General features: G+C 52.0%; 1 protein-coding gene across 5 annotated transcripts in view; it reads left to right on the top strand.

Moving 5' to 3' along the window:
* Positions 1 to 1,036: 1,036 nt before the first annotated feature.
* OTUD7B (OTU deubiquitinase 7B) overlaps positions 1,037 to 27,408 on the top strand; it is a 38,010-nt gene continuing 11,638 nt past the window's right edge. For all 5 annotated transcript variants that reach the window (XR_012621162.1, XR_012621163.1, XM_074809296.1 and 2 more), the window contains exons 1-6: positions 1,037 to 1,181; positions 15,737 to 15,885; positions 20,067 to 20,237; positions 20,432 to 20,647; positions 25,602 to 25,703; positions 26,508 to 26,635. Coding sequence is in view for 3 of the 5 variants with exons in the window: in XM_074809296.1 (XP_074665397.1) it covers positions 15,813 to 15,885; positions 20,067 to 20,237; positions 20,432 to 20,647; positions 25,602 to 25,703; positions 26,508 to 26,635 (690 nt within the window). In the remaining 2 variants the exon portion in view is untranslated. The remainder of the gene's footprint in view (positions 1,182 to 15,736; positions 15,886 to 20,066; positions 20,238 to 20,431; positions 20,648 to 25,601; positions 25,704 to 26,507; positions 26,636 to 27,408) is intronic.

The raw sequence follows: 27,408 nt of genomic DNA, 5'->3' as shown, positions 1-27,408 counted from the left end.
CCCTTGGCCTCCTGGATTCTGGGGTTCAGATGCCACGCTGGGGTTACTGGCCCCACACAGGCCCCACAAAGGGGTACAAGCCCCACGCTGGGGGTTCATGCCCTGTGTAGTGGGGTACTGGCCCCACACAAGAGGTACAGGCCCCACGCTGGGAGTACAGGCCCCACAGGGTGGGTACAGGCCCCACGCTGGGGGTTCAGGCCCCACACTGGGGGTTCAGGCCCCACACAGTGGGTACAGGCCCCACACAGGCCCCATGCTGGGGGTACAGGCCCCACACAGGATCTCAGGCCCCACACAGGCCCCACACGGTGGTTCAGGCCCCACACATTGGATACAGACCCCACACTGGGGTTCAGGCCCCACACAGGATCTCAGGCCCCACACAGGCCCTACACGGTGGTTCAGGCCCCACACATTGGATACAGACCCCACACTGGGGTTCAGGCCCCACACTGGGGGTACCGGCCCCACGCAGGCCCCAGGCAGGGTGTCAGGCCCCACGCTGTGGGTGCAGACCCCTCAGTGGGGTTACAGGCCCCACACTGGGGGTTCAGGCCCCACACAGTGGGTACAGGCCCCACGCAGGCCCCATGCTGGGGGTACAGGCCCCACACAGGATCTCAGGCCCCACACAGGCCCCACACGGTGGTTCAGGCCCCACACATTGGATACAGACCCCACACTGGGGTTCAGGCCCCACACAGGGTCTCAGGCCCCACACAGGCCCCGCACTGGTGGTTCAGGCCCCACACATTGGATACAGACCCCACACTGGGGTTCAGGCCCCACACAGGGTCTCAGGCCCCACACAGGCCCCGCACTGGTGGTTCAGGCCCCACGCAGGGTCTCAGGCCCCACACGGCGGTTCCCGCCCGGCCGCAGGGGGGCGCTCCCCTTCCCGCCCCGCCCCGCCCCGCCCCGCGCAGGCGCCGTTGCGCCGCCGTGAGGGGAGCGGGCGGGGCCACCCGGAGGCCGCCATTGGCTCGGCCCGGCGGGGCGGGGCGGCCGCGTGCGCCGCCAAAGCGTTCCGGGCGGGAACGGGGGCGGCGGCGCGTTCCGGGCGGCGGCGGCCCGCGCTCCCCTCCCCCTCCCGCCCCTCCGGGAGCGCGGCCTCGGCGGCGGCCACCGCGACCAGATCGGCTGCGGTCCGGTCCGGAGCGCCATGGAGCCGCGCGCAGGTAACGCCCGTCCGGTGTCCCGGGGAGGTCGGGAAAGTTTTCAGCGGGGCCGGGCCTGGGGTGGCGGCGGCCTCGGGGCTCCCGGAGCGGCGGCGGGTCCCGCCGGGGGTCACGGTGTTTGCCTGAGGGAGCGGCGGGGTGGTCCCCGGGTGGCCGCAGGTCCCGCCTGGGCCCGGGGGTGGGGTGGGGCCCGGGGGATCGCCCGGTCCCGGTTGGGCTCCCGGGAGCGGCCGGGCCCCCCTGTTGGGCCTCGGGGGTGGGGGGGTCCCGGGGTACGGCGGGGTCCTGCTGCAGCCGCCTCAGGCCGCGGAGGGGGGCGGCGGGGCCGGGGGCGACCGGGCTCCCACCCGCGGCCGTGGCCGCCCCCCTCCGCCTCCCCCCGCGTCCCCGTCCGGTGAGGAGCCCTCGGGCTCCTCCGGTCCCCGCCGCCCCAACCCCTCAGCGTCGCTTCTGTTGGAGCAGTCACCAAGCGCGGAGGTTTCGGCGGTTTCTGGCTCCGTGGGGTCGGTCGCAATAATTTAGGCTCGACTAAATCCCCGGGGAGGGGAGGATGAGCCCGGCTTTGCGACGGGAGTGACCGCGGTTGAGCCGGGCTGGTGTCTGCGGGTCCGTCCGGCGCCTGAGCCGGGTGTAAACTCAACCGGGACGTAGGAACGGGCAAGGACGGGGCGGTGGGCGCTGGGTTATTAAAACCTTCTCACTTGCGATGGTTTTGGGCCAAATAACTGTAATTTGGTTCCTTCTCCGGTGCGAACCAAAGAGGATTGCCCTTTGCAGCCTGGAAAATCCGCACGGCTTTGCAATCCTGTGTTTTGTGTTCGCACCGGAGGGAACTTTGCTGCCAGCCTCCGGCCTCGTGCCGAGGGTTTTGCCTCGGTGAAAAGCCGTTGTCTTTTTTCTTGTTGTTTTTTCCGTGCGGTTGTTTAACAGCACCGGGTGTCAGGGTGAAGATCTGTGTGACATCGCTGGGGCTGGGGCCGTGCTGGGGGTGCTCGGCCATACCCCAGCAAGACACGAGCTTAAAAAAACAACTCTAAGAGTTTACCCGTCTTAATCTTGGGAGGAAAGGGAGTTTCTCGTCCGGCTAATTACAGGTTGCCGTGGACTCCGTATGCTTTCCTTGTGGGCGAGGAGGCTGGCGGTGACTCACCGGCTCGAGCATCTCTGACAATCCCATGCTTAAGGGAAATGTCTTTGCACCGACGCTGTGTCGTGGGAGTCGCTTACGCAAGGAGCGCGGTAACGGGACGGATCCTCCCAGGATTACACCGGGGAGAGCGTGGCTCATCCCCGCCGCGATGCCTCTCCGCTTGCCCGTCTGTAAAATGGGCTAACGCCGGCGCGGTGATTAGTTACGCGACGGTGTTTGCAGCGTGCGGGGGGGATGATTTTTGGCTTTGAATTGCAGGGCTAATACAGGCGTTATTGTCGGCTTAAGTCACGTAGCTGGGAAAGCTGAACGTGATGGCTGAAATCCTCCACGTCGGATCACTGGCGATGCTGGATTTCTTCTCCCTGACCTTGCTGCGTGTTTCCAGACCTCGGCGAGGACTGGTCGCGGTCGCCCCTGTTCGTGCGCTGCGGTCAGACTCCTGGGTTTGGGTTTGGGTTCGCTCTCTGCTGCACCTTTGAGCTCCTTCTATCACAGGAGGAGAGCGGGCCGGTCGGTTGGACTTTAAAACATCGTGGCAATTTTTTCTTTGGCACTTCTTTTTCGTCAGTGTTTAAGAAAAAAAATAAAGCCTCACGGTGCGAATTGTAAGACTTGGATCAATAGTTTCAGTGGAACAAAAGCTGCTATTTGAAGTAGGTGTAAAAGGGAAATAAGCAGTTGGTGCGATGACTCGGGGCGTCGCAGCTTCCACCTGCGCGGAGCGGGGGCTGCAGGCGCCGAGCTCCTTTCTGCCCGCTGTGAGTTGTTGCCCCGGCGTAGCGAGAAAAACTTCCTTTTCCCAGCAAAAACGAGGGATGTTCTCGACGGAAAATGCGTTGGCGAAGCCGCCGTGCAGTGGCTTGAGCGGCGTGTGCCTGCGCCGCGTCGCGGTGGTGAAACGACGCGAACGTGTGTTTTTGCTTCCTAAAGAAAGAAGCTGATAGAAGGGAGAGGGCGCGGCAGGTCAGGACTCCGACGGTCGATGTGTCTGGCGAGACGCTCGTTGCGAGCACGCGGCTCGGAGGAGCCTCCGTACCACACCGGGGCGTCCTCCGGGAGCGTTGGTGGGTGTGAAACACGCGGCAGCTCTCGCCCTGCGAGCGAATCCCTGCCACGACGGAGGGAGGCGGGGGATGCACAGAGGAGTTGTGCGCCCAAATACTTATGAGGATCAGGACCGTGGTCCTTCTACTGACTTAATTTTTGTTGGTTTGTCTTTCTGCTGAGTGTTTAGTGCGTTTCTGGCGAGTCTCTGCCGCTCAGTGCCGTGCAGTTGCACGGGATGGGGCTTTGCTCTCTGCGCTGGAAGGGATGTTCTCTCGCCCCGTAGCTCAACAAGTGCCTTGGCTCCGACAGAGCTTTAGTTAAACTGAACTCATCTCTTCGGATGACAGAAAAAACAGATTTACCCAGTGGGAAGAGGGCTGGCTCAAAACACTATGGGGAGAAAATGATGCAGAATCTGCCACGGCCCGATCTGTGGAGGCGCTGATAGCGAGTGTCCCCCTGGGAGGCCAGTGGGGACAGCAAGTGCTGGGCTCCCGCAGCCGGGCTTTGTGCTGGAAATAGTAGTGGCCTGGTTTAAGCAGGTGAATTTGTCTCAAACTTAATTCCCTTGCGGGCAGCCGCTGAGAAAACTGTGTTTATTTTAGATATGTGCCTCGTCGTTGGCTAAACCGGGAAGAGAGCCTAAGACGGGTCGTTTATATAATTACTGTAATTCTTGGGAGCGTGACCCTGCTCCTGAGAGCGCGGGCGCTGCTGCGCTCCTCAAACGATTTAATGGCTTCATCAAGCCTCAGCGTAAGGAAGGCTGATTTTAGGAAATTCTGCACCTTCTGTTCCTGCCGCTGCCGTCCCTCATCCTAACGAGGCTGTTAACGCAGCCCCGTGGCGCGTGGTGTGTTTATGGCCAGACTTTACAGCCCGTCATTCCACGCTGCCGTGGCCATCGGCTCGTTTATCCCAGACGTGGCTGCGCTTCCCCCCCGGGTCCTGGGTGCTGCCCGGTGTCCTCTCCCGTGGGCAGTGTTCAGAGGTGAAAAGTTGATGCTTAAGTGGAAGCCAGGATGCTGTGAGAATTAGACCGTGCATGCTCAATAGTCATCCTTATTAATTATTGCACTGTTATGACAATGCTTTTTTTTAATGTAACACATGATCCGTGTCGGGCTTTGAGCCGTTGTTTTGCCTTCAGGACCTAACAAAGTTCGGGTTTGTAATTTATCCCGAAAAGCACAAACCCTCTCCGAAGAGGAATCGATAAGTAAGAGCGATGATGATGTGGGTGGGGCCTCGGACTTAATAAAGCTGCTGTGTTTGTGTTGGAGACTTTTCTGGCTTTTATACAGCTCGGAGGCTTCATTCCTGCGCGGCTGCCGACGTGTTCTTCAACCCAAGTTTTAGACTAATCTGGGTGTTGAAATTAGCACGGTTGTATTTAGAGCAAAGGGAAGCAGGTGGTTGTAGCTCTGGAAAATAGGGTAAAGTTTTTATTTAAAAGCCGTTAAGCATATGAAAACCATCCCATTTTTATAAACTTTCACTGTAACTCTTGCTTAACTGCCGCTTTCCTTGCGCTCCAACTCTTGAGCAACAGCGTATTTTTAAGAATGCCTTTTCCCTGTTGGAAAACCTCCGTCTGCAGGGACGGCGTGCCGTCAGGAAGCAGCCCGGATCGTGCCAAAAATCTGCAGGAGGCTTCCGAGGGTCGGGTTTCTCAGGATGGTAAATCTCCTTGAGGAGCTGCTTGTACCAAGCACGAGATGCTGCAGCCCTGCGACCTCAGGGCTAGGTCCGGCCTGACCACAGGCTGCCTGTCGCGTCTCTTCACAAAATATTCCTCTTTTTGCATCCGCAGCGCCTGTTCTTTGGGCTGAAGGAGTTGGTGAGCTCACAGGTTTTCTTGCACCTTCCTTTTCACCAGGAATAACTATTTTGCTGGGCTCCGATCGCGGAGGTTCGATGATGATCTGCCAGGTTGATTTTTGCCAGCGACGAAGCGAGAGCTGCCCGGTCCGTATCCCGTCTCGTACAGCACCTAGTCAGAGCTTAGCGACTATAATAAAGGTATTAGGTCAGGTCAGGTTCAGCACGGCATCGCTAATCCCAGCTCTGTGTTTTGGCTGTTCTCGCCCGCGTTAGGTAACCTGCCCGTGTCGGGTCAGGGATGGAGGCTGGGACGGAGGCAGCGCCCCGCGATCGTGGGAAGGAGGAGAAAGCCAGGAATCTCCCTCGAGGACCTTCAGGTCTTGCTCGTTTGGAGCCGAGCCGCGCGAGGAGCTGATTTTGCTGGTAGCTATTCTGATAAGGCTCGTTAAGGAAAGAGCAGGGCTCGCTCAGCTCAGGCGTGGGGCTGCTTCCGGCACCGAAGTCTCGCCCGTCTCACCTCTGAGCTGCACATGAACCTCTCGTTGGGGCGTGCGGGTCCTGGGGGAGCGCGAGCCAGGCGCCGTTCGCTCCGCGGTGGGGGTAAGGGCTGCTAATTGCAGGGATTTGGGTGGATTTTTGGTTTAGGAATTGATCCGTTTCGACTTGCTGCCTCGCCCGTGGTGGAGCTTCGCAAAGCAAAGTGGGTGACTGACGGTGGGGAGCAAAAAGCCTCCGGCTGGGTCTGGCAAAACGAGATTTCTCGTGGATTTTGGCGCTTTGGTTCCCCTCTGAAGGCACCTGAGGGCTTTGGAGGGTCCATCTCGGAGGTGCTCTTGTCCTTTCTCCCGCCTGGGACGAGGTGGAGGTGCCGGGCCAAGGTCATGCGCTGACTTTGTGCTTCTGGGACTGGAGCCCTGGTGACGCGGCGCGGGTTCCGGCCCTTGTCAAAAAAATCACGTGGCGAATCGGGGGAAGAGCCGTCGTAGTTCTACGCTCCTAAAATATTTCTGGAAATACCTTTGTAAACAGAGCAAAAGGCCACCTACGATACAGGAGTTCCAGATCATGTTTAATGCTTAGTTTTGACATTAGCCCTTAAAAAAATATTTTTTTTTTTTCTTTTTCTGAAGGACATGTTCTCAACACGATTGAAATCTTAACAAAATAAGAAAATTAAAGCCCCTTAAAAGGATGATCCTGGAACTAATAGTCCATCTTTCCTGCTCTGTGGGTTGTATTTGTTTCCAGCGGAATGCTTATTTAGTTAAGTGTGCTTGATGATTTTTTTTTTTTCTTTTTCCCATGATGCCCTGGAAGACACACGTGATGAAGCTAAGGTACATTTAATTATTTTACCTTCCTTCCTTTTTATTTCTTCCCTTGGTCTCTTTTATTTTGCCTGGTCGAGTTAGGGCAGGGAGCACCATCCCGCAGCTCTGCGAACTGCCACGGAGGACCAGGATTGTCCATGCTTCTCCGGCTTCGCTTCTGCTGACTTCGTACCAAAACCCGACAAATTAATTTTGGTGGTCTGAGGTCCTGCAGAGAGGATGTGGGAAGCGAGGAAGCTGCGAATTACTTTGCTACTGTGTATTTTTCCTGACTTTACTCTCGTTTTGGGTGGGCGTTTGGTAGTAAGTGTTTTAATTCCTGTTTACAGAGGCTTGCAGACTCGCATAGAGATTAACTAAACTCAGCTTTCTCTTCGCTGCCCCTTTCTGAAAGGCAGAGGCAAAACTGGACAGGTTGTTGTCTCACTGCCTGGAAGGATGAAGGTCTGAACTGGCGATAGGTGGAGGCATCCTTACGGCGCTTTGGGATGCCCGGCTTTCACTCTCTGTTTTTATGGGTGTGGTGACCAAGCAAGAAAGACTGTTTGTGTAAGGATCAAGCTTATTATAGTTCAGAGCTAGGTGTGACTCACGGCTCGGCGTAATCTCCCCACTGCATTGCTCCACTGGAAACATCGCTGCGCTCAGGCCCTGGTGTGAGCTGGGGGGGGGAAGATTAATATACTGCTAAAAATTCTGGGCAGAAGCAGCAGAGAAGCTGACAGGTAACGTAATAAAGTCATCCGTGGGTGGGCAGCTGACAAAATCTGGAGTGTTGTGGTGTAAGATTTTGCTACTGTTGTTTTCTTGTGCATTAAAGCCACCGAAGGCACGGACTGATCATATAGATGGGTTGGCCTCTGCCTCTCGGAGACCCCCGGGAGGGGCTGGTTTGTCCTTTCTTCGTCGTGCTCCTCGTTGGCAAACGGACACCGGCTCAGAGGCTGCCTGTCACCCCTGCGCTGGGACCTTGGCATGCCCAAATCTTAAGAAATCAGATTTATTTTTTTTTTTTTAGTAACAAGGCAGGGAAACACACCTACCCAGCCCAAACTCTGCTTCAAATCAGAATATACGCGGTGCGAAGGGTGTATTTAAATGCACTTGAAGATGAAAGTCCTCTTCGGTTGCTGGTGTCTTTTATAATGTTGACTTAAAAGCTGGAGTTTAAAACCCAGAGAGGTTGCGCATGGGCTTTTGACGCAAAAGGAAACGTTTTCCTTGGGCTGAAACTGTCAAGTTTCCTAATATAGTTTTGGTTGCTGTGTCCTGCTGCCTTGAGCGAGCAGGAAGCGGATGCCCGGGGGCTGAAGGAGGACACCTGCTTCTGACTTTCGTTTGAGTCTAAGATCAAGACACGCTTAAGGCACCTCCGAAAGCTGGTCCTGCGCGGATGGTCTAGGCTTGACTTCTTGTTCTTGATGCGAGCTGGGGCTTGGGGGTTTGTCAGCGCAGCACCAGCGTGTCTCTTGCCAGGCAGCTTTTTTTGTGACTGGCTACAAAAATAAATAAATACTGAGTTTCGTTTCTTTTTCTATTCAACCCGCTTTTGTGCCAGAACTGAAGATTTCGCGCTACGTTGCCGACTTTGATAAGATTGGCTTTCAGGAACCTGGGCAGTCTCATTGGAAAAGCAAGCGGAATGATGAAGGCTCCTAAATATTAGTAATCCAGAAGGCTCTTATCAGGGGTGTTGAGTGTATGGTTGTAAATTTGCATTTTTTGTGCTTTCCTCTTGTATTTGCTCACAACTGATAAAGCAGCTGGTGCCAAGCAGAAACGTGGGAAGAGTTTTTCTGGAAGCAGAGCTCGGAACATCACCCTAAGGTGACCGGGAGGGTTAGTCTGGTGTTGAGTCTGGTATGAAACCACGTATTGTTTGTAAAAAAAGGTTTTCTCCCGGGGAGTCGTCTCCTTCGTTAGCCGAGGCTGATGGCTTGCTCCTCCGCAGCTCGCAGAGGACCACGCTCCACAAGTATGACAGCGTGTTCAGGCACGACAGCAAAACGGGGTGAAGTATTTCCAGCAGCAATGAACTCAGTCATCCTTTCTGGACAGGACAACGTAAAAAAAAAAAAAACACCACAAAAAGCCCCAGTGAATCAGCCTGAAACCATTTGCTGGCAGATCTGCGAAACACCTCCGGGTCCGGCGGGCACCTTCCCGAAATCCCCACCCGTGGCAGGAGAGGGGCTGGGAGCTCGCGAGCCGTTTCTCTTCTTGCTTTTGTTGATTTAAGCAACACCCTGCAGCTTTTACATTGTTTTAGAAACATCTCAAGGTGGAGAGTAATTTATTAATAACCTTTTAGCTTTGTTTTGAGCCTGCGCTATTTAAGCCCAATGCAGTCAGAAAGGGTTCTACCTTGAGTTCATGCGAATGTTTAAAAATCAAGGGGAGAAGAGCAGTTAAAACTGAAATTAATACACTTCTGAATGTGGCCTTTGGAGATGCGATCGACTAATTCTGTCGGATTTAATTTCAGGCTTATTTAGGAGCTCGTCGGTGCGGAGGAGAGGGACGCCCTTGCTGCTCGGCTTGTGCGAGCTGGGCTGGAAGTTCAGCCTGCGACCGGCTGCGCGGGTGAAGGCTTTGCCCCGCTGCCGGGGTGGTTGTTCCCGCAGCTCTCCCCGGTTGGCGTGAGCCCTCCCTTGGGGCAGCGGCGGTCGGGGGGTGTTTAAATCATGTTAATTAGCAGCCTGAGTCGCTCTCCCTGGAGGTCAGCGGGGGCTGCTCGTGCCGCGGCCCCACGACCGATGCAGGGACGGTGGATTCTTGCTGAGGGTGATGGGTGCTGGAGCAGCGACACCCACCACCCCATTTTGGGGCAGAAGGAGCTGCCGTCACCTTGGGCCACCCCAGCACCCTTACCCAGCGGGTTCTCGCCTCGTAAACTCCTGCCTTCTCCTGGAGAAATTACTGCAGGCAGCAGTAAATCCGCACCTTTCCTGATCAGGTCGTAAATAACTTTTATAAGCTTTGATAGCAGAAGCGGAGGAGGATCTTTGTGGAGGGCGTTCAGGCCTGTAGCTGGTGGTGTAAGAATCTGGTCCTGTGCATAACGAGGTGGTTATTTATTAGATTTGAGTCTTGTGCTCTTTTGCAGGAGAATGTTTAAAATACCGGCCTGGCTCTTGGCCTCTTGGTGAATGCAACTGCTGTTTTTTCTGGGGTTTTCCCCAAGATTATTTGAAACAGCCAGTGATGCCCTGGCTGGGCCGTGGAAACTCTTCCCAGGCTCGTGTTTTTGCTGCCTAGCACTCGTCTGTCTCCTGCCTCTGAAACGAGGCTGCAAATCCTTCCAGTGTCTCATAAGGGCGAGGCTTAATTAAGCTTTTTATAGCATTTTACAAGCATTAGCTAACTAAATATTGTGACATCCCTATGGGGTAGGTGTTTTTTTGCTTATCCTAATAGAGCTGTTTCTATCTGCACGGGCACTCGAAGAATTGCGTTGGGAGGGAGATGCTTGTGAAATGAGGTTCCCGATGATGCCCTGTCGTTGAGGGCAGCCCACGCCCGACGTTATGCCAAGCTGCTCTAAAAATAGGTGGATTTGCAGAGGTTTGAGAGTGCCAACGTTATCCCGTGCCTGCGTGACGCAGCCGATGGAACTGCAAGACCGTGTCGTAACGATGCTCCTGGAGATAGGAGCATCCTTAAAAATGAGCGGCTTTTAGGACAGCTGAGGCTGAAGATGCTGCTGGTGGCCTGCTGATAGCGGTGGCTGGAGCTCATATTTAAAATGTGTTTCTAAAAGAAAAGGAGAATGGAGAGTGGGGGGAAGGTGGGTTCTGTGTGAGCTGCGCTGAGCTTTTACCTGGTTTCTTCTATTTATGGCACTTGGCGAGAGATTGGGGACAGGTGAAAGGGGGCACGGGCGCTGCTGCTTGGGACGAGGGAGGAGAAATGTCAGCCTTCTGAAACACCCAATTTTATCTGGACGGTGATACGGCAAATTCTGGGGAAAAGCAGAATGCCGAGAGCTGAAAGATGCCAGTGTTTGCCTCGAACGTGGGGAGTTCGTAATCAGGAGGCCCCAGCAGCGAGCGGCACGACTCCTGCTCCGGTCCCTCGCGTTTCGCCCGCATAGTTCAGCGCTTGTGTCATGGCAGAAGAGGCGTTGGGCTCAGAGGATTCCTGACAGTCCAGGACATTGTGGTTTCTAAAACGAGGAGTCACACACGGTTCAAAGGCAGCGTTGCCACCACTGTCAGCTCCGGGGCTCGGTCGGTACCTACTCGGTGGAAGTCTCCGTCTGAGCCGCCGGTGCTGTCGCCGACACCAGGAGAAGGTTTATTTTCTCTTGAGCTTTTCCTCTTTGGCCTCTTCTACCCTCTTTAGCTTGTGCTGTTTGTGTTTCAAATTTAGCTTCCTTGCACTGCCTTTTGCTTTGGTTTTTGAGTTTGTTCCCCTGGGGGTTTGCCAGTCTCCCACCAAACCACGCTGAAACGTCTGGGAAGCTGCGTGCTCCAGCAAAATCCATCAGCAGAAGGACTAATACACTCTTACGGTTTCGAAAAGGTTGACCCAAAAGTAGTTGGGATGAAAGTCTTCTGTGAATTTATTGCCCTACGGTTTCTACTGGAGGGCAGCTTCTTGTGGGAGGCTGCGATGAGATGGATAATCCTCATCTGTGGTGTTTTGTCAAAGCGTTCAACCTCCCACCGGCTCAGGGGCTTGACGGTGAGATCTGAGCGGACGTGAACCACGGGAGAGGGAATGTGAAGGATCTAAGGCGATAACAAAGTCACGGAACAACTCTGAAGGGGAGCGAGCTGGGAGGAAGTAACTGAGCTACTCAGCCCAGAAAATGAGGATTATAACAAAGGACCCAAAGCCTGAAACCCCACGTTCTGAAGCGACCCAAGCAGCACATCAATCAAACGGTTTATTCCCTTGAAAGTGATTTTTTTTTTTCCATATTTTAAGGTAGAGCTGAACGGGAGGGAGAGGGCATAAATATTCTGCATCCCTTGGCCTCGCTTGTCCTGTTTGTTTGCAGGGAGATGGCTGAAACGGGATAACATCTGTCCATCGGAAATCTGGAGATGGAGCTGGGTATATATTTTGCAGCGTTCCCCCCCAAAATATGCTGGGTGCTGCGTAAACACCCACTACTGCGCTGCCACGCGGCGCCGTCCGTGCCAAATAATTTTCCTGACGGGGTGCAAATAACAATGTGCAATTGTCCGCTGCCCGGCCGTGCGGGGAGTCAAATAGAAATCTTTTCCCGGATTTCGCTGGGGAAGGAGGCGCTCGCCTTCCCCAGCCATCTATTCTGATCCTCTATGCAAATTTTTGGGAAACCTCATTTGCGTGAGGCCAAACCGAGATGTAAATCCTCCGGATTTACGGGGCAGAGCTGCCTTGGCATCCCCGTCTCCCGCGGCGCGATGTCAATATTGCATTTTGCAGCTAAAGGTGTTTTGATATTTTGGGGGGGGTGGGTTCGTTGGGATTTTTTTTTCCCTCCAGGTTTTGAAAATCTCAGCGAGGGAAGCACGACAGCTCCCTGGTGAATTAGTTGCCGTTATTTCTTAGATAAAATATTGACTATACGCTTCCAGGGTACCGCAGGTACAACCTTTGGGGTCGCTCGTCGGTCCTGGGAAGCCGCTTACAAAGCGTTTCCCCCGCGAGCGGCGGCCGTGATTTGGGCTGCGCTGCGATATTAGTGCCAAAAGCAGCAAGAAAAATCTTGCTTCTCGCCAGAAGAATGATGGGAAGGAGATGATAGGACCTTATCACAATGGGACGGTTGCTGCCAAGCGTTCCTGCCCGCCGTTCTGAAGCTCTGAAGAGCGCGTTTTAATTCGGAGCCGGTAACGAAGCGTCGGTGCGAGCCAGCCGTCGCCTCTCTGTAAGTTCAGAGCTCGTTAAGCTCCGCGCTGTCATTTTCCCCCTCTTAAATCAAGCTTTTAATTATCTGAAGAGCTTGGAGATACATATTCTCGACTCTGTTTTGTACCTGAAAATACAATTAAGGAAAACATGCTGGTTTTCCAACACCTGACATTAGTGGCTACAGCGCTGCAGCCCGGTGGGGGAATTAAATGAGAAAAGCTTCGAGGGATGTGCAGGATTTGGAAATATCTCGGAGGAGCTTGGGGAGTGTCTGCTAGGAGGAGAATTAAAGGAATTTAGGGATAGTGGCATCTTCCGACGCACGCTTTGTTGGTGTTTCTGGGTGCTTCCCTCCCGGAGCCAGGCAGCGCACGGGGAATCCTTCTAATTAAAGTCTTTGCAAATTAAGGCAATTTGGTTTTGGCTCTTCGCTAGTAGAAAGAGGGAGATTTGGCCGCCGTCCTTCCTGCGTGAGGGCAGCGGGAGGCAGGACTCGCAAGATCTGGCCGTTACTTTGTGCGCAACGTTAAAGAGCAAAAGCTTTGGGTGTGCAGAGCATGACGTTCGATGGGGCTTTTTTTTTTCCCGTGGAATAGCTTAAAATGTAAATATTTAGAAAGCAGCCTTTCCTTGTGAAGTACTGATTATGAAATATTTCTCAGCTTAAAGAAACGGGCTGTACAATAATGGAAAAAAACCCTGTAACGCGGGATACGGTGGCTTTCTTCGGTATTTCAGATCCGTAACAAAGCTGTGTAATTAAAAAATCTGATAAACTTTGGTAAAGATGCAAATTCATCCCAAAAATCTGTCAAATGCCAAAGGTGGGGCATTTTGCATCAGGGGCTTTGCATCCCCATCAGATGCGCTGGAGACGTTCCTCCAGGATTTTCAGGCAACTTGTTTTCTTCGTCCTGTTGCCCTTTTTATCTCGTTCTGGTTAAATACGGGAGGAAAACTGGCACCCTGGGGTTTTTTGGGCTGAAGTTCACGCGAGGGCGATGCCACCACGCGGACTTCGGCTGGAGAGGAGAGGCTGGGCTGTTCAGGAAGATTAAATTGTGGCTATTCACCATTTAATTCCTGCTGGTGTGTCCTGCAAATAACTGTCAGTATGGCAGAGATTGTAGAAACGACTGCTTTTTTAGCCCTAAATATGGGGTTTTTTAGCATATTTCTGTTTGCAGTGCACTGGGAAGGCTCACTGATTATACCCAGCTGTGGAAGCGGTCGCGATAGCATCGTACGTGCCCACCGATATATTTATGGGGGGTATTTGGGTGTGCTTGACCCCTGTCGCCTTTGCTCGATGATATATTTGTGGTTGCGGATCTCTTTGGGCTTGGGTTTGCGGAGGGAGAGAGGAGGAGGAGAGCGTTCTTCCCTTGGACGGGAAAGAAAATAATAAATAACAACTGAAACCAGAGAGAGAGGTTGTTTCTTCATTTGAACTCGGCGATAAATCTCTCCAGCAGTTCATCGCCGCGTCGTCGGACCCGGAGTTTTCCATCTGTGTTTTGCCTGACATTTTTGAGCGCGAGGGAGTTTGCTCGGTAACTGCAAATGCCATCCGTTAGCGGCTGTGGGCTGTGCTGCTGCTCTTTTCCTCCCCAAAAGCCACGCTTTGCTGCGTACGCTTCTTTTGATTTTTTTTTTTCTTTTATTTTTTTTTTCCACCAGAAGGAAGTTAGCGTTTATTACAGTGAGTTTTCATTTAGAAACTGCTGTCCTACAGCTCTCGCCGGTGGTTAGAGGATCCAACGTGTGACTTCTAATTAGGGATGTTCCCCCCATCACTGATGGGGCAAGAGCAAGAATCTCCTGCCAGACATTGCTGTCTGAATACGCTCGGTTTTAGGATTGCCTTCAGCCGGCAATAGCCCTGAGATTGCTCCGGTGATAAAAGAATATTAAGTAGTTTTTCTGTGCGCATGAAGTTAATAAGTATATGATTAGTGAGCGTGGAAGATAATAGGAATGGTATTTAACCAACAAAGCCAGGAAATTCCAGATTAAAGCGTGGATGTTTAACTTGCTGCTCTTGGGGTTTGGGAGTTGCGTGCCGTTAGGGAGTTTTGCCCATCTTTAGGAATAATCCTGAAAAGAGACTTTTTTAAGGCACCAGGGAGTTTTGGCCATCTTTAGGAATAATCCTGAAAAGAGACTTTTTTAAGGCACCAGGGAGTTTTGGCCATCTTTAGGAATAATCCTGAAAAGAGACTTTTTTAAGGCACCAGGGAGTTTTGGCCATCTTTAGGAATAATCCTGAAAACAGACTTTTTTTTTTCAAGGCACAAGGAAAACAAACAGGTTTGTTCATCTTCCCTGTAATACTGAAATTTCCTGTCAATACGGCAACACCTCCCTCCACCAGCCTTACAAAATTTTTCCCCTCTTCTTCACATGCCAAACTTTCAGCTCAGGGTGAATTTTTTTTTTTTCCTAGCAGTTTCTATCCCTTGACAGTAGGATTTTTATCATGACTCTTGAACTGCAAAAAAAAAAAAAAAAAAATAATAATCCAGCGGAGCTTTTTGCTGGGTCCAGACTCCTGCGGATGTGCGCTGCTCTCCGTTTCTGCCTCGAGGAATGCAGAAAATCAGGATTTGAGTGCACAGCAGGAGCACACACCTTCCTGAAGCTTCGGACCTGCTAAAACTTCAGATTTACGTAATATACCTTTGGCCAGACTGGTTTTGCTCCCTTCTGGGAAGGAGATCCGGACTGGGGCATTTATTTTCTTCTGCAAGAAGAGGAATTGTGTGGGGTTTGGTTGGTTGTTTTTTTTTTTTTTTTGCCTGAAAGGGGCTTTTTGTTTTGTTTTGTATAAGCAACCTCTACTAATTACAGCGTTTTGGTCTTGCTTTTATTTCCTTTGCGCACAAGGAGGGTGCTTGGAGGAGGGCTGCCTGCCCCGGGGAGGGCAGGGATGCTGAGCCCTCTGCAAATATATAAGAGAGACTTTCTGCTACTGAATAAACTCATTTATTCTCCTAGCTCCTTGTCCATGATTTTGGAAAGAAAAGCTTCACCGCCTTTGAAATGAAAATTGGGGTTTTTTTCCTGAATCTGCTGAGCCCTTGGTGTGCCTGTCAGTAGCAGAGTTGTTACAGCCTGTTTGCGTGCGGGGAGAAAGCAGCAAAATTCGTAATTTTTTTTTTTTTTTTTAAATCCCAATTATCAATTAGTTAAACAGCAGTCCCAAAGCACAATTAATTTCAGGGGGGAGGTTTATTTTCCCCACTCGGCACCTGCCATCGGATAGTTCCCAGCCAGCTCAGAGGCTGCCTGGCCGGGCTAATTATTTTATACTTTGTAATGCGAGCCGCGCGCGTTGTTGGTCTCGTTCCTAGATTGATGCCGAGGTGCTGATCCGGGCACCGCCGACCCCAGCTGCCGGGAGGAATCCATGAGCGCACGACCTCGGCTATGGACATCGTCCTGTCGGATTTTGTTCGCTCAACGGGGGCAGAGCCAGGACTGGCCAGAGACCTCCTCGAAGGTAAATCAAATTGGGAATAAAAGAAGGGAAGAGCCAGGGGGTGGCTGACAGGGGGGCTGGTAGGGAGAAAAGGGGTTGCAAGAGGGGCTGGCCAGACCCCAAGGCTGGTGGTTGGTGAGTGCGATGCTGGAGATAATAAAATCGTGTCCTCGGCGGCGCGGCTGGTGAAATTCTGCCTTGGTTTCTTGTTACACGTCCATCAGGTAATGAATTTCAAATGTTGGGAAGGAGAACGCATCAACCAGGAGCACGGTTTCCCTTCTTCCCTCCCCTCCGTTGCTGTGTGTTGTTCGCTATGAGCAGCAAAACTTAAGTGGTTTTATTTTTTTCCCCTTTATAGCAGCGATGCCTTCAAAAGGGTTGAAGGAATAGCACTAGGTGAAGGCTGCCCGTGTTTTCAAACTAATATAGGAGTAATTATATAGGCAAAACCGTGCTGTTACTGGTATATCTTGTTCTGCTTGTGAAGGTGGTTTGATTATGCCGATATAAATTGCTGTTTGGCCGGTGCCAGTGACCTCTCCTGGCAGAGCGTCCCCTCGGAGCCCCATTTACCGGCGTGGGAGGCTCCTACTGAACAGGTTTAAGGTGATGGAGATGCTTGGGGTGCTCAGGAGTTGAATGCAAACACCATCCGCGTTCAGTCGACGGGCCGGGCAGCCCCCGAGAGCCTCGGCACGCCGCGCTGGCGGCTTCCCACTCCTCCACCTATTTTGTTAAGTGCGTGTGTTTGCCCTAAAATACAGCGTAAGCCTTCTCAAAAACTCCGTAAGATGAAGAAGTTCTCATTAATGATCGTGCTTAGGTGAAGGCTGCAGGTGATTTTTTTCACCCTGTACTTATAACGATGGGAAGGGGAAAGGAGAAAGGATACCGGGTCTTAATTTTGGGGCTGCAGACTTGCTCACGAGCGTTGCCTGGGGGTTAATGTTGACAAAAGGATGGGGAGTAAATGCTGACATGTGCTGTAATGCTGGAGGACAGCAATATTGCACGAGAAGCAGGGCTGTTTGTGCATAATTAACCAATCTGTAATTATAATGCAAGACCGTACTTGCTGCGTTTCTTCCTATCATCCTTTTTCTTGTATAATACAGCTCATTTTTTCTTGCTGCTTGAACTCGGGACCAGTTGATGCTCCTACAGCATCCGCAGGGTTCCCCGGCTGCTCCCGTTCCGGATGCTGCAGCAGTAATGAATTCAAAGCCCTGAAATTGTTGCTAGAATCTGTGTCTTTAGGCAATTTGCTCCACCTCCTCGGCTCTAGCTCTCCTGCTCGGCTCGGCGCTCGCAGCATTGATTCGTAGCTTTTTCCTCTTCAACACTCCCATTAGCTTTGCTGGGTTCGAGGCTTCACTCTTTAATTTTTACAGCTGAGCGTCGTCTCGGCGGAAGTCTGGCAAGTTGTGGGTTTTGTGGTGTGTTTATGTTCTGGTTTCTGGGCTTAGGCTGCTTTGTTTCATGTCAGGATTTCTAACATTATCTTTCGGAAGAAATATTTAGGCTTGTGATAGAAAAGGTTAAAGCAGATATTCCCTCAAACTCTCCATCTCCCGCTTGGCGCACGGGTTGATTTATTTTGACAACGGTCGTTTTAGCTCGTTTTCATGACGTGCCGCTGAGTCGCTGCTATTTCTCCTGCAGCCTCAGCAGAGTTGACAACTCTAAGGGTGGAAATGAGGGGAAAAAACGGGGCGGGTATTAGTGAAAGCAGTCTGATAAAATAGGTGTATGAAGTGAGTTATTCAGAATGTGAAGTTTGAGGGCGGTATGGGTGATTTAAGTCATTTTTTTGTGTGTGCTTTGAGCTCTGCGCACGTGTCAAGCGAAGTCGCTGTCTGGTGGCAACGACGGGTGTTCTGAATGATGGACGTCTCCGTCGTTCTGCTGTCCAGCACCGCTGGAGACCCCCCAGCTCGACAGCAACGGGCTGCAGCGTACAAATGCCCACAGAGCTGAAGAACTGGGGGAGGAGAGGACCTAAGAACTGGGAGAATTTATTTAGGTTCTGCTCCTTGAAATCGTCCTGCGTTCTGGCAACGCGAGCTGTAGCGTCACGTGGAAGACGGGCTCCAGTTCTCTCGGTGGTGTCCCCAGAGGACGCCGGTTTTCCCGACGAGGAGGGAACCTCCCTTCTCTCATCCAAGCACCGGCAAAACCTCCCCTGTGCAAAAGTTGCCCTGAACGCTTCAAACCACCCCTTGTGTTGGCCAAAAGAAGTGCCGAGTCCATCAAACAGCCTTTCCAGGTGCTTGCAGATAACCTGTAATGCTGGGATTTGAGTCCTTTTGGCTGCTCTTGTTTCATGGGGACTTTCCAAAGTTTAGCTTTTTTTTTTGTCTTCTCAATTTCTGAAGCGGCTGCCGGTGAAGGTGGTCGGACAGTGCGGTGGGTCAGTGTCGCTCGTGTGTCCTCCTGTCACTGACATGTTAAAGCAAATAGTGATGCGACAGCAAATTTAATTTTAAACTGATGGGTCATTCTCATTCCTTGATACTGATTCATTATTCCATTTTAAAAAACAAAAAAGAGGCCAAAAAAAAAAATCCCCTTGACTCAAAAGGTAAAGCTTAAAATAACTTTCTGTTTGGAGTCAGTCATTAAACACTGCGAATTACATCTCTCAAAAGAATTTAAATACTTGAAGTGTATTTCCTTTAGGGAATTAGACATGATGACTTCTTTTATTGTCCGTGAGCTATCGTATAAACCAATTGGCGGTTTATATATCTTCCCTGTAGTGGAGCTGCCATATATAAAGTTGGCTTTCTTTCTACGCTGTCTGCTAACTTGCTAATTTAAGAGCCTAGATTAACAGTGTTCATAAAAAAAAAAAAAAAAATCACAATTTTCCTAAATGTAAGCCATATGGCAGATTATTTTTTTTTTTTTGCGGTGTATTCTTGCCTTTGGAAGACAGTGGCTTCTAAAAGGTCAATTTACTGCGTGCTGGAAGACTTAAGCACATTAATATATATTATGTTCTTGCAGCTTGCTGGGTAGTTAAAAGGAAATGGAACTGCTTTACTCAACTCCACGAAGTTCAAGCTGTTTTGCTGAATAATTTATCGGGTCAGTAATGGCACAAGCCTGCTGAAAAGTCTTCTGGATAGCGCCTAGCCCGGCCGGCACCTCGCTTGCGTCTACGCTTTGGGTGTCAGCTCAGAAAGAGCCGGGTGGCTGTCTCTGAAACCGTGCGGACAGATTTTAACGACAAATCATCCTCTTTGCAAGCTGCGTGTCTTCGCTCGAGCGTTCTCCCGCGATGGCGTGGGGGTAGAGAGCTGGAGGCTGTTCGCTCTGGCCGCAGAGAAGCGGGGCCGGCGTCGCGGCGCGTTATCCCCGTGGCAGTCAGAGTTAGAAAACAAAGCGCTCGGTGAGACCGGAGGCCGTCGGGCGTTTGGTTTATGTAGGTGCTGGTGGGCACTGCACAGCCTGACCTTCCATTTCCCTTTCTTAAGGGCAAAATGATGTTTATTTTACTCCAGTCCCATGCTCTGTGCTCAGTGTGTGCTGTTACAGTGACCCTGCCCTTCTTCATTTTAGAGCCAGGAATCTTCTTCTGGCAAAATTAAATCTCGGACTAGATGTAAGGAAGAAATTCTTCCCTGGGAGGGGGGTGAGGCCCTGGCACAGGTCACCCAGAGAAGCTGTGGCTGCCCCCTCCCTGGAAGGGTTCAAGGCCAGGTTGGACGGGGCTTTAGGCAACCTGGGCTAGTGGAGAGTGTCCCTGCCCATGGCAGGAGGTTGAACAACATGACCTTTAAAGGTCCCTTCCAACCCAAACCATTCTGATTCAATGATTGTGTGAAAATTTGAGGTCTTTGGACCTTTGTTTAGGTTTTGCAGAGGTCACATCCAAGAGCAGTAGTTCCCTCTAAGCCCTGGATGAGCCTCCGCGCACCCGAGGTGTGACCCAGCCCTGTAACCCGTGGCAGCAGAGCTGACCCTTTCTGGGCACTCCACGTTCGTGGTTGGATCTCTTCCAGAAATGCAAATCCTGGGCAGAAATAGAGCGCCCAGCTGAACGAGGGGTGCTGCACCCTGCTTTCCTCCTGGTTTCTACTAGACAACCTTCATGCTAAACTCCACTCTTACTCGTTTTTAGCGTGGATCTTTTAGGAACTGACTCGATTTCTCTCTCGTGTGACGGTGAGCGCTGTTGTTACCTTCCCATCCAGGCAAGAACTGGGATCTGAGCGCAGCCCTGAGTGACTTTGAGCAGCTACGGCAAGTGCACGCCGGCAACCTACCCCATTCCTTCAACGAAGGACGCAGCTACAAACCCCCTGAAAGGGAGGCAGCCCGTCCCGGGCGACCACCGCTCCAGCGGCAGGATGATATTGTGCAAGGTCAGTGTCACCAAAATGAGGCGGATCAATTAAATCTTCCTTCTGGTGCCTGAAATATTTATATGCTGGAGCAATCCAGCCGCTTGCCACCAAAAAAATACAGGCTGAAGGCAGCGATTTGATAATTGCTTCCGCGAGGTTTGCAGCTCCGGCGCCGCTCAGGTGCGGTTTTTTTTTTCATCTTTTCCTCTCAGAAAAACGCCTGTCTCGAGGCATTTCCCACGCCAGCTCCACCATCGTCTCCCTGGCCCGGTCCCACGTCTCCAGCAACGGCAGCAGCGAGCATCTGCTGGAGATGCCCATCTGCACCTTCCAGCTGCCCGACCTCACCGTGTACGCCGAGGACTTCCGCAGCTTCATCGAGCGAGACCTCATCGAGCAGTCGATGCTGGTGGCGCTGGAGCAGGCTGGTGAGTGGGTTTTTTTTCTTTTTTTTAATGCTAATACGGTCTGGGGGGGGCAGTTTTGCAGCGGTACCAACGGGAACGAGCCTGAGGCCGCAGAGAAGCGAGCCCGTCGCGAGGATGCGTACCTGATGGGTATTATTTCATCCCTTTTTATAGCGTGGTGCAAGGGTTGAGTAAGAGTCTGCTTCGCTTTGCCTGCAGACACTGGGTGTAAATAAATTGTGGGTATCGTCATCGCTCATGCAGCTGAATGGTAACACTCAAAAAAAAAAAAAAAGTTGCATTATCTCACCCCCTGAGCCTCCCTGTGCCCTGCATCACCCCGTCAGCCCCGCTGAGAGAAGGGGGGGAAAAAGAAACTCCTGCATAACACAAACAGTAGCTCATCACCGCTGACAAATATTAGAAGCGACTACAAACATTTTAGATGGATGATGCATTGTATGTGCTGCTTCAACACGGGCAAACTCGTCTGCTGGCTTTCAGTTTGCCTGGAGAGGAACCACCTTACGGGTGCAGAGGGATTTGTTTTCCAAGGTGCTGTTTTCCTCCTGAATAGTTGCTAGGTGATCTGTAAATAAGATTTAGCTGGTGAATGGATGGGACCTCCTGGCAGAGAAACCCCAGTCTGGGTTAGCAGGACGGCTTCGTGGGGTGGGGGCAGGAGGGCGCCAGGCAGGATCTCGGGAGCCTTTACACCTCTCCTTTGTTTCTGTCACCGCCGCACACACCGAGAAGACTATTCCTTCAGAGATAACATATATTCTTAATGTCAAATTTTAGCCTTCTCCTGCTCAAGTGTTCCTGTAACAAATATTCTCATGTTTTGGAAATGAGCACCTGAGCCAAGCGATCTCGTTACAGCGCCGTTGCTGGTCCGTGGCGAAGCCGTCGTGTCTAACGCAGATAAAACCGCGGTGACCCCCGCCGGTGCGGAGCCGGGGGGTGGCAGCGCCGCGTCCCAGCGCAGCCTCTGCCCGAGGGAACCAGGGGCGGCCGCGCTCTTCCCTCCGTGTGCTGGGGACGCTTCCCGGCCTGCTGAGACGAGGCTGGCATGAAGGAATTGATTTTTAGAAAATGCCTTTTGAAGACCGTAAAGTGTCTCTGCATCTCGTACATGGGTTTGTTTTATAAACGGGTGTTTATTAAAGGGCCGTACTGCGTATATAAAATATCCCCAGCGCGATTCGAAGGAGGGTTTTGAGCGTGGTGCTGTGATCTACGGTCACTCCCGTTATTAATTTAGTACGTGCTGTCCTTAGGGGATTAAGCAAATATTTTATAGACCAATAAATGTTCAGATACTCTTCTCCTTCTATCCAGAAATCCTTTTACAGTGCTGTGGCAGAGTAAGAGCACTTTAAAGTGGCTGTAAATTGTAATGACATCCTCTCAGAAAGCTTTTAGCGTGCTCAGAGCTGTATGAAAAGGTTTTGGTGGAGCTCAGAATTTGGCCCTTGCAGCAATTTTAGCGTTCTTTGTCCGAAACCTAAACGGATGAAGCCCTGCTCTATGTTTTGAAGATGCAGAGTGTTTTTTCTCATTGCACACGTTGAGGAGCAGTCGGTGGTGCCTTGCCCAAGGCTATTCCAAAAAAATCACGAGGAACTGGAAGAAACCCCTGGGTTTGATGGCTTTGCCTTGGCTCCGAGGTCAGGCTTTCTCCCTGGGTCAGGGACGTGCCAAGCATGACTTCAAAAGTCCCCCAGCCTATTGGCAAGAAACTTCCTGCTTCGTGCTTCAGACTAATATTTAATGAACGTCTGTAGGTGGACTCTTACAAACTGCTGAGTTAAGAGATCAGCGTGCTCGCTTCGCTGCGGGAACGGCTTCAAGGGAATGGCAAACGGGTTCCTCGTTCCTGGGGCGGAAATATCCCACGTCACAGAGTGGGCAGTCAAAGAAATGGGGCTTTGGTCATCACCTGGCTTTGGAGAAGCTTTTCAGGCCGGGTTTAGCCCGTGCGTGAGCAGAGGCGCGTGTGTACACGTACCCCCCTCGGTCTTACCTACCTGGCATCCGACTTGCAAATGTTTTTGCCCATAAGTCATTGGCCGGACTGGTTCCCTTGGCAGGAGAGATGAGCTCACGTCTGGGTCCGCCTTGCTCCAAAAGGCAGCTTGAAACCTTCTCAGAAGTTGGGTGCTGGGCTCTGCCAGACCGCCGCCCACAGTGCGGGACCACTGCAGTGCCTTCGGCCCCTCCGCCGTCATCCTCGGTGGTGAGACCGGGAGGCTGAGCCTGTGCTGCCGGGAGGAGGATGCCCAAGCTCTCGGCGCTGCCGTGGGTCGCGGCGTTTCGGCAGGCAGAGCGTAGCAGGGCTGGTTGGTTGGAAGCCTTCGATTCCCGTCCTCCCCCAAACAGGAGAAAGTAGCGACCGATGTGTAATTGCACTCGAACAAGCTCTTCTTGCTGCCAGATCCTGAAGCAGAAATGTCTTCTGCAGGTGGTGTTTTCGTCAGAGATGGGCTCCAGATTAGATAAGGAGAGAGATGAATTACCTCATTTCAGATACGTGAAATGAGCTTGCTTCAGCGTAGATGCTGCTTTTTCTGGCTGCTCTCCTTTTTTTTGGTCTCTTAGCCCACTTCTAGGTGCTGATCCTGCCCCTTCACCTCCACCGGTGATTCAGCAGTGGGGAAAAAAAACCCCGGCGGTCCCCGCACAGAGGTGGTGGTGGGTGCTCGTGTTGGCTCCGTCACGTCGGCCCGAGGAGCACGAGGCCAAGTCATCCCCAGGAACGCTCCCTTCGTCACGCAGAGAGGGCGGCCTTGTAATCACGGCACTGGATTCCCTGGTAGCCTTAGGGAAGCCATTTGGGGTTTGGATGAGTCAGTCCTTGTTTTCGGGCTGGGAGGAGCGCCCTCTTTGTTCTTTCCCATTGCCGGGACCTGTTTCAGTGGTTCCTGTTAGAAGAAACACGACGGTATTTTACCAAACATACACCTTTGTGCGCAGGTGCTGGACCTCTGCTGGGACAAACAGGTGTTCTGTGGCAAAACCAGTTGTGGGGCCAAACTGGACCCTGTAAGAGTCACGGTGCTGGACGCAGAGGAGGCCTCTGGGTGCTGGTGGAGTTCTTCAGACGTGCAGAAGAGCCGCTCGAGCGACGATTGCAGGAAGATCCCTCATGCTCTTGAATCCATTACCTCCCTTGTAGAGCTTTCAGGGCTTGTTCCTCATAACCACGTGTGGAGAAATATGTTGTTTTAAATGCTTCAAGGGGCCTCTTGGCCTTTCCACCGCCTTGATAGGAGGAAAACATTCAGAGAAGGGTTTGGGGAATGTGGTTTCTTTCAAGATGACTTCTCTTGCGCAACTGCAAATCTGTACTAATGCCTCTGCCTCGCCGGGGATGTGCGCGGCGCAGCACGCCGCAAATAGAAATGCCTCCCCAAGGTGTGTCCCCTCCGAACCGGACCCGACTCGGCTCAGCGAGAGGTTACGCAACCTCCGAAGCGCCGACCAGAGATGCAAACACCCCTGACCCACCCCAGCTGTCAAAAAAGAGCAGCGAATTCTCCAGGAGGGATGTGAAATGGATTTTAAAAAAAAAAAAGGCAGCTCGGCGCTGCCTACGGTAGCGTTACATCTTGGTTGGCTTTTGGGAGACGCTGTTTTGCTGCTCGGTTCGCTCCTCTGGCCCGGTGCCACTTGGCGCAGGCTCACGCCTTCGCCGTGCCAGGAGCTATATTGAGTGAAAATAGCCGGCTTTTCCGAGCGAGCTATTGTCCCGAGGCTGTGTACGAAACACTTTTCAACTCCAACGGGTTCCTCTCCCAACGCTGAGAGAAGAAATTACCCGCCTGGCATTGCAGTTCGCTCTGCGTTTTTATGTTTTCCTGTGTTTATCGGTGTTTAAAAACAAGTTTTCTGTATTTAGCTCTTCTGCAGCTGCTGTTGCTGAGTTCGGGCAAACAATTTCGAGAAATCCTGTGTTTGAGAGCTGGGGTCCCCGGCAGGGCCCGTGCTCAGGAGCACAAGTTGGTTAGAAATGTGAGGAAAGGGCTGCTTTTCTGCAAGAGCAATTTAAACGCAACTTATTGGAAACCTGAACAGCACCCGCCAGCCGAAAAAACTGCCTCTTGCACGGGAGCCGCCGCAGAAAAGCTACCGGAAAAACTCGCAGCCGAGGGAGGCGGCGCCTCTTGCTGAGGGCACAGCGGAGCGAGACGCAGGCTGGGTTGTAAGTTCAAAGTCCTAATTCAGCCCGACTTCATTTCCTTGACAAACGTTTAACCTCCAGTCGCACTGTGCTTGACTGCAGCACGTATGTTAATTTTTTTTCCCAGCTTCTATTTTTAGATGCTCTTGACTCGAATTACTACAAGTGCCTTATATTACCAAAAAAGCTGCTTGTTTTTAAATGGCGTAAAGCGCTGTGGGTTTGCGTTTTCATTGGTAAAGCTGCTGGGATCAGCAAAAGTCCCTGAGTGTTGTACCTAAACCAGCGAGCGGGGAGAAAACGACCATCGTGAGAGGGTTTAAACAGGAGCGATTTGGTTACAAGAAGACAGGAGAAGTGGTTATTAACTGTTGAAGTTGTTGGGCGCCGTTTGTGGCGGGTGCTTGAGGAGGTGTCTTCAGCCTGATGGGTTTGGGGGTTTTTGAAGTAAGTAGGGGCGGGGGAGAACACTGGTCTGGGTTAAAGTCCTGGCTGGGCTGGCTCCTATTTCTAATTAATCCTAATTTGTGTGACCTAAAGTTCAGCCCGGCTGTTCCCCTGCATCCCCACGAAGTTTTGCCACTCCAGTCTCCCCTTTTTGTTGCTTTATTACCGTCTTGACTCCTTCCTTCCTCCAGCCACGGGGTGGGTCTGTAACTGCTCATCCCTTTGGCTGTTCCCCCCCACAAATTAAGCAGGTTTCCATCCTCGTCGGTGTTTTTTGAGGGGACGAACACGCCAGTCCCGTGTTGTGTAACGGGCCCCATTTTCACACTCAAATATCTCCCACAGGTCGTCTGAACTGGTGGGCGAACGTGGACCCCAGCTGCCAAAGGCTGCTCCCCCTGGCCACCACCGGCGACGGCAACTGCCTGCTCCACGCCGCCTCCCTGGGTAAGAGCTCCACTTAACCCCCCCCAAGCGAAATAACAAACCAGTTCACTTCAGACCCAGTAACGTGCACCGTGCTGGTGCCACCTCCCTCCTCCGGCTGCGCCCAGGACCGTCCTTTGGGAGCGGGACCGGGCGTTTGCCACCGCGGCAGGAGGTGTGCGGGCGGTCGCAGCGCTCGGGCTCTGCGGGAGAGGAATGGGTTGAAGGAAACAGGCTGCCAATAGCTCGTGTACTTCTGAAATACCTCTCCCCTTCCATCTGGCAAGTTTCCCTGTTTCTGAAGGAAATGTGAAATAATGGAGCCACTCCTTCCCTCCTCTTGAAGTTTCAGAAGCCCAGATTTGACTTCACCTTGTCAAGTGTGACCGTAGTAAATCCTCTGAAGTTTCCAGGCTTTTAAATTAGCAGCGTTGTGCATTTCCTTCGTGTTGGTATTTCAGACACAACAAAACCACAGTCTCGTTTAACCCGGTCTCGCTTTCCTATCAGATGTTGACGTAAAGGAGCGTGTGATTTTTTTTTTTTTTTTTTTTTTTTTTTTTTTGTGAACAAATATTTGCGAGATGCTTTAGAGTTGAAAGCAGAGCCGGCGGCATCTCCGTTTAGCTGCGTGGAAACTCGCTGCGGGTAGAAAATGTAGACTTTGAACCAGGAATTGTAATATCTAGAGTGAGAAGCTTGCATTTCTCTGCCTCTGTTTCCCAGTTTCCCCGCTTGCCCTGGCTCGTGGCGGGCTGCGGGACCTCAGCGGATCGCCAAAGCGACGCTGACCCTCCGCTGCTGTTTCTTTTTCCCCCCGGGCAGGTATGTGGGGTTTCCACGACCGAGACCTCATGCTTCGCAAATCCCTTTACACCTTGATGGATAAAGGTGTGGAGAGGGAAGCCCTGAAGCGGAGGTGGCGTTGGCAGCAGACGCAGCAGAACAAGGAGGTAAGAACCAGACTGAAAACCGTCCCCTCTGCGGCGGGGGGAGGCTGGATAAAACATCCTGTGGCTCTGGGAGATGCTTCCTGTCGTGATAAAGTGATAAAGCTTGTCTTGACTTTTGGGCAACTCTGTGGGTTGTGGTACTTGGTTATACCGTGATGAGATGTGTCCTCTGATCTAAACTGTGGCAAAATTCTCTTTTATTGCAAGGTAGGAAAATTCTTTATTACAACTGTGTTGTGCCCAATGCTGATGGGGGAAAAAAAAAAAAAAAGTCACCGTCAGGCATTTGAGATCCAGCAGGATGCGATGGCCCTGCTGGGCTCTAAAGAGAAAAGCAACGCCGTGGCGTAGGTGTCGGCAGCGATAAAGATCAGCGAGATGGGCCTCGGTCGGAGCGTGGCGCAAACTCCGCCACCAAAAAAGGCGACTCGGGAACTTGCCACAACAAAGAGATTTTCAAAGCGGCGAGACGGGGCCCCCCGGAAGCGGGGACGTGGCTTTGTCGAGGTGGAAAGTTACCAGATGGCCTCACGTGGCGAGAGTCGCCCTGCTGCCTCGAGAGGCTCTTGTGAACAGGGTGAACTCCTGTTTCCACCTGACGCTGAAGGATGATGTTTACTCTCCAGCTTCCTTTTTATTTTTGGAAGGGCACAAAGTTTCGTATCTTGACAGTTTGAAAAAAGTATGTGTTTCCCTGTTTGAAGCAGAGTAGTTAATAAATAATTGGAGGGTTTCACTGCTATTAAAAGCACGTTTTTATGCATCTCCCTAAA

Source organism: Strix aluco, chromosome 30 (assembly GCF_031877795.1).
Source record: "Strix aluco isolate bStrAlu1 chromosome 30, bStrAlu1.hap1, whole genome shotgun sequence".
NCBI lineage: Eukaryota > Metazoa > Chordata > Aves > Strigiformes > Strigidae > Strix > Strix aluco.
Note: the sequence above shows the minus strand (reverse complement) of the source record. Positions and strands in the feature narration are given on the sequence as shown.